The sequence below is a fragment of the Eublepharis macularius genome, chromosome 4 (genome assembly GCF_028583425.1).
Source record: "Eublepharis macularius isolate TG4126 chromosome 4, MPM_Emac_v1.0, whole genome shotgun sequence".
Taxonomy (NCBI): domain Eukaryota; kingdom Metazoa; phylum Chordata; class Lepidosauria; order Squamata; family Eublepharidae; genus Eublepharis; species Eublepharis macularius.
In genome coordinates, this window is record NC_072793.1 from 97,838,905 (window position 1) to 97,851,898 (window position 12,994).

Sequence of the window (12,994 nt, forward strand, 5' to 3'; positions counted from 1 at the left end):
AACAGTCTGGAGTGCAGGTAAGGAAAGGTGACAAACAGTAAATTGGGCTGCAGGAATTGCATGAACTGCCTCTGCTGACCGTTCTCCCCCCCCCCCCCCCCCATTATACCAAGAAATAAATAAAGCAAGGTAAAGACCACACTTATTTTTACAGGGCTGATACAGCATTTTGGTTTGAGATGCTTTCAGAACTCATTTTCTAGAGAAGTAGTTATTTAAGTGTTGGGAGCAGGTATTGGAACTCCACATAAACCCCAGAGATCAGAGTTGTTGATTATGTAGTTCACCTACCGGCGAAAACATCTTTGCTCCTGAGCTGTTGGTCATTCTGCCCATTTCTGCCCTTCCCCGGCACTATTAAACCTTTTGATGAACCATATAGATGAATGGAAGAGGAACTGAACAAATGTCACATGTACTGAATGCTTTTCTAAAATGATAATTGCTATCCACTACAAGGGAAAATTAACTAATAGAGCAACCTGTATAGGTAAACAATGGGCTCTCAGTTATTTCAGATCTTTATCTATTTGCTATATTATCCCAGAGTACATGATTATGAATTTTTTGTACACTGTATATCCATACTTGATGCCTTTCCATGTGGGTGATTTGCTTCAGCAAAATATTTTGCATCTGATGCAAGAATGATAGGATCAGAGGGGTTTGTTGTATGCCTTATGCAGAAAAAACAAACTATGGTTCAGTTAACACATTTAATTGGATTGAGTACCTTGGTAGGATATGGAAGAAAATATTCCTCAGGGTAAAGCAACTCAAAAGCTTACTACATTACTGTTTAAACAAAGGTGGGTTCTCTGTGAACTACTGCAAGGAGATCTGGAGTAGAATGGTCCCCTGAATAATTCCCTAAGGCTATGTATAAAGTGCGAAGCAATGGCCAACACCCAAACAGGCTTGGTAATCAAGTCAAGGAGTCATTGGAAGATGTCACTGAGCCATCAAGGCAAAACTGGTAGGACCTTGTGGCCATCAGGATGCTGAGAAGTTAACCAGTGTTCCTAGAATGCATCACGAACGCATTCTCATTGAATATGAACTGTGGAGAAAATACTAGGGAAAATCCTGATTGCCAAATGTCTCTCCAGACTCAGGTTATTTGAAATATTTGTAGAGCAGACCTCTTTAATGTAAGAATCTGGGTTTCTTCCAGAATTATAGAAGTTTATAAAAAGAAGTAAATAAAACTAGAGAAATAAAAATAAAAACATACCTGTCCAAAACCAAAATCTCTTGAATGCTGAAAAATATTTTAGTTGCTTTTTTATGAAACATACACACATAAATAATAAAAACCCTCTTACAGTTAAGCCATTGTGCTCTGGAATAATAATACTATTTTCAGGACACAAAGGGGTAATTTTGGATGGGACTTTTTGTTTTGTTTCATGTTATAAAAGAACACAATTGTGCTTCTCTGGAGCATAAAACACAAAAACAACTCCTCCTCCTCAACTATCGCATGTTGGAAAAAATATTTTGTATTTGTTTAGCCCACAAGGGGTTTGTTTCAAAAGGCTTTTGCTGTTGTTGTTTTTATGTTGTATAAGAGCACTGTTGGTCTGCTGAACTTCTCTGAAAAGGGAAGGGGAAGCTGTTTCTTTAATTTTAAAAATATAAACTTAAAAAATAAAACTTTCCTATAGCAGGAAAGCCATTATCAATGTCCCATCCCCCCACCTCCTTTTGGAACATGGTGTAATAATCATGTGCAACTGAGGAAATCTTTTCTTCCCTAGAAAATACCAAGTATGTAGACAGAGAAAGATCTCTCCAAATGAGTAGAGAATGGAGAAACTGAAATAATACCTCTGGTCTCCTGTTATAAATGTCCTGGTAGTCTAAAGCCATATTTGGAATAATGGTGTACTGAAGCAATGCCAGAGCATATCACCTTTTGACTATCCTGCAGCACCCAACAACGACACTGGATACATGTGTCTTTACTGTCACATTTGGCTCTTTTGCAGTGAAGAAACAGTCTGCAATTAGAGGGCACTTAAAACTATAGAACACAGAAATTACTATGTAACTATCTTATAGACTTGTACACAGCTCTCAACTCAGTTACACAGCTATTTAGCATCTAAGTGATCCAAGGTCACTTAGCACTCAGGAACACTACAGTTAGTTGCCTAGACAGAGTATCTGCACATCATGGTGTGATGGTTGGCAATAAAGAAAGGTTACAGTATAATTAGTGCCATTCAATTTACTTCTTTCCTAAACAACAATATATACTGTTCATTGCAATATATAACTAAGAGAGTTTGCATATAGTGAGGTCAATAGGCATACTGTAACAAAAGCCAAATTCTGCTCTTACACCTGGAATATAATCAAGGGAAGATGTCTAGAATTCTTCCCCCCCCCCCCTTAATTCCAAAGTCTGTACACTGAAAATCAGACCTAGTTTTGGAATACATTGCAGAAATCTGAATATATTATTTTACACACACCCTTCAAAATAATTTATTTCTGATTTCTATTTCATTTTCAGGGACTAGAATAAGGAAGGAAGATTCAGAGTCTCTCTACATGAGACACCTGGGTGCTTGTTCATCAAGGGGCAGGGGACACAATGTTAGCTGGGAAGTGTAGTTTTGAAAGACAGAGCTGGCGGAGATTGCTCCAGAGGGGACAAATTCTCTCACAGCCTCCACCACCTCTGGCATGCTGGACTATCTCCCCTTCCAGAGTCTTTGCCCTGTCGCCCTTGCTGCTTAAAACTTTGAATTAACTGAGCCTCAGCAGGGCAAAGGCTCTGGAAGAGGAGACAGTCCAGCATGCCAGAGGGGATGGAGGGCTGTGAGAGACTCTGTCCCTTCCTGAGTGATCTCCGCCGGCTCTGTCTTTTAAAACTATGCTTCCTGGCTAACATTGCATCTCCCAAAACATGAAGAACAATGTGTCAGAAGTCTTGTGTAGAGAGAGTCTAAAACAAGGTTAACAGGGGAGGAAACAGATACATAGGAGAAGAGGGATGTTTATGCCACAGGGCATCTCCTTTTCTTCCACCTCTGCTATCTATCTCTTGTTTGACCTCTGTCCACAGACTAGGCACTTACTGAAGCCACATTAACATAGTCATCATCAGAGAGTGTGTCCAGCATGTCGTACACTGATGTCTTCATTAGCTTCAGTGTCAGACCACTAACACTGCCACTCCTGTCAAAGAAGAAAAGATACAGTTGATATTGCCAGGCTAGTTACTACAAGTTCTGATAATCTCACTACCATAATATCAATTTCTTTTGAGGGAACTTTCCTTTGTTGTGTTAGTACCATGAACTGTGACATACATACACATCAGCTCCCCTCATGCCTTTGAAATGTTGTAGCTATTCTACTAGGAGACAAAACTATAGCGATAAATTATGGCCTTTGGACTGAACAAGCAAATATGTCACTGAAAGTAGCTGACTATAGAAATCCAAAAAAGAGAGAGAAACAAAGTTTGCCATATGCTTCCTGCCAGGGACACTTACACATCCACAATGATCACCATGTCCTTTGGAGACGAAGCCCCTTGAATGTACCTGCATGAAGCAAAGAGATGGATAAAGTGAGTACCAGGTACCTAACAGCCTTCATGATCCCACAGGGCACAATATCGCTACCTCGCAGCATTATCAAAGAGAGGGAGATTGTTAATTATTTAGTTTATTACACATATTCCATTGGGGCACACTAATTGGTCCTGATAGGAATCAGATAGCCTAAGAAAACCATCTAATGTTGTTGTTTTATTATATCCTAAGCATTTTTAAAGGACTCTTTTTAATTACAGATCTCATTTCAAATGAACATTACTCAGAGAGACAAAATCTAGTTTAGTCCTAAGCAAAACCTATTTGGCATTTTTGACACAATATTTTAAAAGTATTCTTCATCATTTTAATCAAGTAATTATATTAAATTTTCATCATTTTAATCAATTAATTATATTAACTCCATCAATTCATTGTATTAAATTTTAGAATTACATATTTCACTTTGTTTGATAATTTTACTGATATCTGATATACATGTTCTCAGTAATATCTTTATGTATCCCAAGTAAAATCATTGAATGTATTTGGTATCTTTTGGCTGCCATATTACAGGAAAAAACCTGTATCTGTATAACACTGTTGTAAAATCAAACTTGTATATAAAATAAAGTATCCATAAATATATTAAATTATAGGCCTTGCAGTACCACCATAAAATATTGAGACTCTGTGGATACAGCAAAACATATGTTTTCAAAAGATACCCAGTTTTGTACAGAGAAAGGAAACTCAAGATTCTCTGTCTAAATTTCAGTATAGCTTTAATTAATCTTTATTATAATTAGTGAAGAGCAGTGTGTTGGACCGAAATATGTGACAATGTTCATAATGTACAGAATGCTGAGGAACCTATCACAAACTCCTAGTGCTTAGAGTTTGTACTAGTACGCAGCCTTGATATATATCATATGGTACAGCTGACTATTTTAGACTGCAGACAAGGAAATCACTAATCTGGATGATCGTGCATAAAAAATTCCCTGTACTTAGAAAGCTAGCATGTCAGTGTAAAAGCTAGGCTAGACCTGTTCCTCTTGATATTCTAATTTTCTGTTTTCTCCCCTCTCTGGGGAATTAACAGGAATGATAAAAATGTTTGTGGATGGGCCAGTGTTAACCAATAGGCAACAGCAGCAGCTACCCCAGGCCCCACACTTAGGGGAAGGAGGGGTCACCCATTCATGGTCCCACCCCCCTGCTTACATATGCTCTGTCTGGTGCTTGGGTTGCTGGCTTTGGTGGCAGCAATGGCTCCCACTGTCTCACACAGAGTGAGGGCTGTAACTTGCAAGGCATAGTAATGGTGGCAGGGACTAGTAATGGTGGGGACGAAGGGTGTGTGTGGCAGTCATCTTTGGCCTCATCTTTGATTTTTACCCAGGGCCGAGAATCATTAAGACCACCTTTGTGTGTGGAAGAAAATAAATTTTGCTTAAACTAGGGCAGTTTGTGATTAGACATGAGCACAAACAGAAAAAAAATGAACATGGTGTTCGTTGTTCGTGGGGGCCAGCAGGCTCTCCTCCAACCATCAAGGTCCCTATCACACCACTCCCAGAAACCCTACTTGAGGAGGCAGCAGGAAATGTACCAATAATAAATAATAGCTTGGCCCCAGAGCCTGGCAGCAGCCCTGGAACCTGAAAGGGTAGATCCCTACTGTACCATTCCCAGAAACCTTACCTGAGCAGGCAGCAGGAAAGGTACCAGTAATAAATAATAGCTTGGCCCAGAGCCTGGCAGCAGCCCTGGAACTTGAAGGGGTAGATCCCTATCCCACCACACAAAAAGAAAATTCAAGCTTCAATGCACTCTCCCTGTTTCTCTCTCAAAATGCCAACAACTGTCTCTCCCTCTTCACTGTCTGCAAAACCAGAGCTGGGAGCCCCCCTCCCCCCTGCTCTTTGCTTCCTTGTAACAAATTTGGAGCGCCATACTTGAAAGGAAGACTTGCCTATCAAGCTAAATTGGGCTTAGATTGGGGTTTCCAGGGCAACAGCAGGAGTTCAGACAGAGTTCAGGCAGTTCCTGCCTCCGGTTGACAAGGGAATTGATTGCAGGTCCCAGATTGTCTGGCTTGACGAACAGCAACGAACAGGGCTTGCAAGGGCTTGGGGGCTCACGAACAGCTTGTTCGCGAACAGCTGATTGGGCTGTTCGTGGCTTTTTTTTGGTTCGTATTGCTGTTCGTGCCCATCTCTATTTGTGATCAACTGCTTCCATAAACTGAGCATAAATCAGGGGAACAAATTATGCATAGAAAGAGGTATTTTAAGCATTCTCATGCTAATACTTCCAACAGACGCCTTGAAAAGCCATACCTTTATCACTGTAATTCAAAACGTTGTACTAGTACTAAACACATTTTCAGAATAGAATCAATATGTGGCCTATTAGAGCACAGTGTTCTGCGATACTGATAGCAGAGAATATTGTTATATGAAATTTTTGAATAGGTATTTACACAAATATTGTATGTATCTCAGGTCATCCATAATGGCCCACTGCTCAAATAAACCAAGCAAGGGAGAAGAAGCCAGAGGGCACTGCCAGATTGCCTTGAAAGAAAATGAAAGGATGTGGAATGGCTCTGTAAACTGATAGTGACCTGCCGCTCAACATCTTGTCAGCTTAATGAGCTCTAAATGCTAAACTCTTCCATCATCACAATCCTTTTTTTTTTTTTTAAGGAGCAATGATTATGCTGACACAGGCGTATATATTAAGGTTCTATTTACCCCCCTGATGGTTTCAAAGGCCAAACCTGATTAGGTTATTTTTAGCTATTTGAAGGAGGGGGCACATTTCCCTCTGTAAACAGTGACAAAAGCTTTTTAAAAATCACCTCTATTCTTTTTCAAAGGGCAAACATAAAATTTAGCTAGATCCTTATCATTTGTGCTATGTCACATGAAAGATGGAAGTGAGCATGCAAGGTCCCTCCTGGGACATATATTACAGAAAAAGCAGAAGGAACAGGATATGTAGCTCTTATTAGGCCATGCTGATTATTGATCGATCTATCCATCTAGCCATATACACAAATATAGCTAATGCGAATAAGCTAGATTTTTGCTTTAGATTTAAAAGCTTGTGTGTGTGTGTGTGTGTGTGTGAATTCACTGGGAAAATAATAACAGCAGAGGGTCCAAAAGGAATTGCTAGCAGTGGGAACAATTTGGAACTCACACCCCATCTCCCCTTTAAGGATCCTTTAAGCAATCAGGATTTTGAGCAGTTTGATTCCTCCCCTATTTTCCGTTAACTGATATTAAGCTGCTCTCAAAATTCTGTCCCTTCCAGAGCATTTTCAGACCTCATCAGGCTAGTTTTTGAGGATTTTTCTCTTCTTGTTAATGTATATAGATACTTTTTCCTGAATACCGTGGGGATTCTCTTGAGTATTTCAAGGACCCTGTCTTGTTTGCTGGTGGTTCTGTTGTGTCATCCACATATGGGCCAGACAGTTTCCTAGTTTCACCGATGTGGGGATCCGAGGGATGGCCTTGCAGTGGCTTGTCTCTTTTCTCCACGGTCGGGGACAGAGGGTAGCGCTGGGGGAGAGGGTGTCCACGTGCCAGTCATTGGTATGTGACATCCTGCAGGGGGTGATACTCTCTTCCTGTTGTTCAATCTTTATATGCGCCCCCTTGCCCAGCTGGTGTGGAGTTTCGGACTGGGTAGTCACCAGTATGCGGATGACACACATTTGTATCAGTTAATGGGAAGCCGACCTGACTCTGCCCCAGACACCCTTTTGAGAGCTTTGGGGGCCATGTCTGGTTGGGTGAAACAGAGCACACTGAAGTTGAACCCTACGAAGACAGAGATCCTGTACTTGGGCCGTGGGCTGTCAGATGCGAGGATCCATCTCCCGGACTTTGGGGGCAGGGCTCCATTGGTGCCCGTCTCATTGGTCAGGAGTCTTGGTGTGATCTTGGATTCCTCCCTGTCTATGGAGGCCCAAGTCGCGTCTGCTTTTTTCCATCTGCGGCAAGACAGGCAACTTGCTCCCTATCTCTCAGCCCAGGACCTAACAACAGTGATCCATGCAACGGTCACCTCCATGCTGGACTACTGTAACTCACTCTATGCAGGGCTTCCCTTGGGTCTGACCTGGAGACTAAAGTGGGTCCAGAATGCAGCTGCTCAAGTCCTGATGGGGGTTCCATAAAGGGCATATATTACACCAATTCTACAGCAGCTTCACTGGCTCCCCATGGAATTCTGGATCCATTTCAAGGTGTTGGTTTTAACCTTTAAAGCCCTAAACAGGCTGGGACCAGCATACCTGAGGGAGCGTCTCTCCCTATGTGCCCCAGAGAGTGCTTCATTCAGTGGGTAATAACTTATTGGTGATCTCTAGCCCAGGGAGGCTCATTTGTCCTGGCCCCAACCTGGTAGAATTCTCTGTCTGAAGACACCTGGGCTCACCACAATCTTGTATAATTTCGGCAGGCCTGCAAGACAGAACTGTTCCACCTGGCATATGGTTGAGGCCAGCATCAGGACCATCCTCGAGCCTCCCACCGGCCTCTAGTATCTGATTACATCTTGTCTGTCTGTCTCCCTCCCCCTATGTATGCTGGGGGCAGGAATGTGTAACCAACCATCTGATGTTTCTGTGTATATATGATTTTAATTGGTGAATTTTATTGCAAAATCTGCTGTAATTGTATTTTACGATTGTTGTATCCCGTCCTGAGCCTGCTTGTGAGGAGGGCAGGTTAAACACCGAATAAACGAAAACAAAAACTAAACTAAACTAGCAGATAAACAAGTGCCCTTGCCAAGCATTTTTAAAGAAAAAAAAGGTGAAATACCTGTTGACCAAAATCTATAGCTGTAACACAGCAAAGAGGAATTGTACACACAAAAAAGGCTTACATATAGTTATTAAAAGTGAACATTCTTCTTGTGTGAGGGTGACTTTAGAATCTCACAGTTGGCTTGGGAGCCCTCAGCACACATGGGGTTCTGGACTGTGAGAAATATCTTCAGAATCAAGGGCAAACATTTCAAATTTTTACAACTGATTTGGAAAATATGGATGTATATTTGTGCATGAGATCCATGTGGCGCTGTGGACATGATGACAAACAGGGTCAGTTCCAGGTTTTGGGGGTACCTGGGCAGAGAGTGCTCAGCGCCCCCCTATGCCAACTACCAGGATCCCTTTCTTGCCCCTTCCACCCATGTGCCCCACCTGCCTGTGCATCCTTTCTTTGCCATTCATAAGCTCTCCCACCACCAGCAGTCACAGCTGCTCAAATTGCCTGCATGCCTTTTCCCTGATGGTGCTAGGTGGTGGGTACAGCTAGGAGTGCCACTGCTATGGCCACCAGGGATGCTGATGCTTTGTGTACCACTCACATGCCTTCTCCAGCAGCGCTACACAGCATATGCAGCTGGGAGCAGAGGTGACAAAGCACTCACAAGCAGGCAGTGGAAGGATGTGAGTGCAGGCATCAGAGGAGATGTGTGAGTAGGGAGTTAGCAGGAGTCGGCCCCACCAGAAGCCCTGGCAGCTGCCCCACCTTGCCATGTTCTGACACTGGCCCTGATGACAAATACATGGAAAGCTCTGTGCTATAGCTTTATCACCAATCAGATTTGTTTATTTGTTTAAATATTTATATCCCATCTTCCCTTGCGGCTCAAGGAAGCTTCCAAGTCAGTTAAAACATTACAATTTAAAACCAACAGAATAAAATCCCAGATAATTCCCTCCCCACAAAATATACCTACCATCGATATCCCACTAAACCCCTGGCAAATAAAATGGCTTTACATCCTGAAGAGTTCTAACGATGGTGCTCCCCTCATCTCCTCAGGGATCTCGTTCCACAGAGTAGGGTTTACAATGGAAAAGGCACATGCTGTGGTTGCTGTCAGGCAGGCTACCTTTTGGGGAAACAGCCAGTTGGTGGCAGTTTAAACACTGTACCTGACACATGAGGACAGATGGGAGGAGACAGTCCTTTAGATCTGTGGGTCCTAGGCCGTGAAGGCCTTTGAAGTTTATAACCAGCACTTTCTTTATTGGTAACTGATGATATCACATGCCACGAGGTCAGAGTTCAGGGTTTGCTTTTGTCCAGGATTTCTAGATTGAATATTACCTTATAATTGGCAACCAAATGTTGTGCCTGAGCTTACATCTTTCTACTGATAACTAAGCCAATGCTTAATGATTAAGAAACGTATGTTTATATTCCTTTGTTTTTGCAGTATTAAATTATTATTATTTTGCAGTATTAAATTATTATTCAGTTTTTTTGGTTTGGTAAGATTGTTCAAATACACTAATGTTTGGCCAGCATGGGTCTAAGTCAACATATGACTGTTTTGAGGCTAATCATGACTCCTACAGTTAGATCTTATAAAACACAAATGAAAGGAGTTCATAGATGAAGATCTCATAGAACCATAGAATCATAGAGTTGGAAGGGGCCATACAGACCATCTAGTCCAACCCCATGCCCAGTGCAGGATCAGCCTAAAGCATCTCTGACAAGTATTCATCCAGCCTCTTCTTGAAAACTGCCAGTGAGGGGGAGCTCACCACCTCCCTAGGCAGCTGATTCCACTTTTGAACTACTCTGACCGTGAAAAAGTTTTTCCTAATATCCAGCCGGTACCTTTGTGCATGTAGTTTTAGCCCATTGCTTCGCGTCCTACCCTCTGCTGCCAACTGGAACAGCTCTTTGCCTTCCTCCAAATGATAGCCTTTCAAATATTTAAAGAGAGCAATCATGTCCCCCCTCAACCTCCTCTTCTCCAAATTAAACATTCCCAAGGCCCTCAGCCTTTCCTCATAGGGCTCAGTCTCCAGACCCCTGATCATTCTTGTCGCTCTCCTCTGCACCCTCTCGATTTTGTCCACATCATTTTTGAAGTGAGGCCTCCAGAACTGCACACAATACTCCAGGTGTGGCCTGACCAAGGCAGTATAGAGAGGGGCTATGACCTCCTGCGATTTCGGTGCTATGGCTCCTTTGATACAACCCAGGATTGAATTCGCCTTTTTTGCCACCGCATCACACGGACTGCTCATATTCAGTTTACAGTCCACTCTTACCCCAAGATCCCTTTCACGTATACTACTGCCCAGAAGTGTATCCCCCATCCAGTATTTGTGCTTCTCATTTTTGTGGCCCAGATGTAATACTGTGCACTTGTCTTTGTTGAATTGCATCCTATTCACAGCTGCCCACTTCTCCAGAGTATTCAGGTCTTGTTGAATTTTAATTCTATCTTCTTGGGTGTTTGCTACCGCTCCCAATTTGGTATCATCAGAAAATTTAATGAGCAGCCCTTCTACTCCTTCATCCAGATCATTGATAAAAATATTGAAAAGTACCGGGCCCAAAACCGAGCCCTGCGGCACCCCACTGGACACCTCCCTCCAATCTGATGAAACGCCGTTGACCACCACTCTTTGAGTGCGGTCCTCCAACCAGTTCCCTATCCACCAAACTGTCCTATAGTCTACTCCACAGTCTTCCAGTTTGCCCATCAGAATGTCATGGGGGACCTTATGAAAAGCTTTACTGAAATCCAGATAAATCACGTCAACAGAGTTCCCCCGATCCAGTAAGGTGGTCACTCGATCAAAGAAGGAAACCAGGTTGGTCTGGCAAGATCTGTTAGGAACAAAACCATGCTGACTTCCCCGGATCACTGAGTGGTCCTTCAGATGCTTACCGATTGATCCCTTTAAAATCTGTTCTAATATCTTCCCAGCAACAGAAGTCAGACTGACCGGCCTGTAGTTTCCCAGGTCATCCTTCCTCCCTTTCTTAAAGATTGGGATAACATTCGCTCTTCTCCAATCTTGTGGCACATCCCCAGTCCTCCAGGAGGCCTTGAAGATGATGGACAGGAGTTCTGCAAGTTCTCTGGAAAGTTCTTTCAGCACTCTTGGGTGCACCCCATCTGGCCCAGAAATCATCTCCCATGATTTCTGTAGCAGTCCCCCACCTCTCCCAAGCCAATACTAAGGGTCAGACTCAGGGCATCCCTATAGACAAAAGCTTTGAGGTGGGAGGTCTACAAGGAGAACTGACCCAAATCACCCCTTTCTTCTTGCACTCACAGAAAGGTTCCTCCATGGTACTTCCAGAAGGGTCCCTTGGCCATCAGCATCATCCTTTCAATTATATAATAGCAACAGAGTGCTTATATACTGCTCTTATGGACAGATTAGTGCCCCGGTCAGAGTGGTGAGTGTTATTATTATCTCCACAAAACAGCTGGGGAGTGCCGCTCAGGCACCCCACAATACAGCTGGTGTGCCTGAGAGGAGTGGATTATCCATGGCAGTCGTGGGATCAAACCAGCAGAATGCTAACTCAGAGCCCAGCCACTTAACTGGCATACTACAGCATCAAAGCATCAAAGGATTTGGGGGGAATGATCATGAGGTCTTCCCTTCATATTTAAAATAATGCTTTGAAGTAGAGTAGATTGAAAGACAGTAATTGGCCCAAGTCTACAGACACATTCCTTCCTTCCCTTCCCCAGTCACTTGTAGCTGCACACTACGGGCATACTGCACAGGTCACCAGGGCTCCTAGGATTTTGTTCCATCATCTTTTAGCAGTCCATCCTAATGATTCTGTAATGGTGGATGAGGATTAATAGGAATCAGGTAAGTGGAGTACCACTTTCACTAGGGTATCACTATGGCACTTTCCTGCACACTGCTAATAATATTGCCTGATTGTCCCTCTAGAACACCAACAACATTCGATTTATATACCGCCCTTCAGGACAACTTAATGCCCACTCAGAACAGTTTACAAAGTATGTTATTATTATTCCCACAACAAACACCCTGTGAGGTGGGTGGGGCTGAGAGAGCGCCAGAGAACTGTGACTAGCCCAAGGTCACCCAGCTGGCTTCGAGTGGAGGAGTGGGGAATCAAACCTGGCTCTCCAGATTAGAGTCCCACACTCTTAACTACTGCACCAAACTGGCAGAGTTGGGACCATCACTTTTGCTGAGCCTCAATTTCCATGCACGTTGCAGCCTGTCTGATATAGTTTTGATTGCTGAATTCTGTAACAGCTTCTCCAGCTTAACCACTTCCTTCAGGGTAAGAGGAGAGTTTGTGCAAATTCAGTGGAGTGGGGTGACAATCAGGAATGCTGGCTCCAGGGGACACATTTTTCCTTTAGATGCTCACAAATAAGTGACAGCCCAAGAATGGATTTTTAGCTTTTTCACACTCTCTGGTTCGCTTTTGCACTCATCTCATCCCTCTTTTTATGGCTTCCACATTTTTATGTGACAGAAGACACCCTCTGGAAAGTTGCTCATGGACCGAGAAGCATACAGCAGTTCTGCTTGCCTGCCAGGCCAAGTTACCCCCCATCAGAACACTCCCCATTAGTGAGCAAAAATGCTCTACGTG

The 12,994-nt window shown here is 43.1% G+C and overlaps 1 protein-coding gene across 1 annotated transcript in view; it reads right to left on the reverse strand.

Moving 5' to 3' along the window:
- The window catches only part of CACNA2D2 (calcium voltage-gated channel auxiliary subunit alpha2delta 2), a 935,072-nt gene that overhangs the window by 143,222 nt on the left and 778,856 nt on the right, over positions 1-12,994 (reverse strand). The window contains exons 9-10 of the mRNA XM_054977462.1: positions 3,510-3,560; positions 3,090-3,189 (exon numbers count right to left, since the gene is read on the reverse strand). Coding sequence (XP_054833437.1) covers positions 3,090-3,189; positions 3,510-3,560 — 151 coding nt within the window. The remainder of the gene's footprint in view (positions 1-3,089; positions 3,190-3,509; positions 3,561-12,994) is intronic.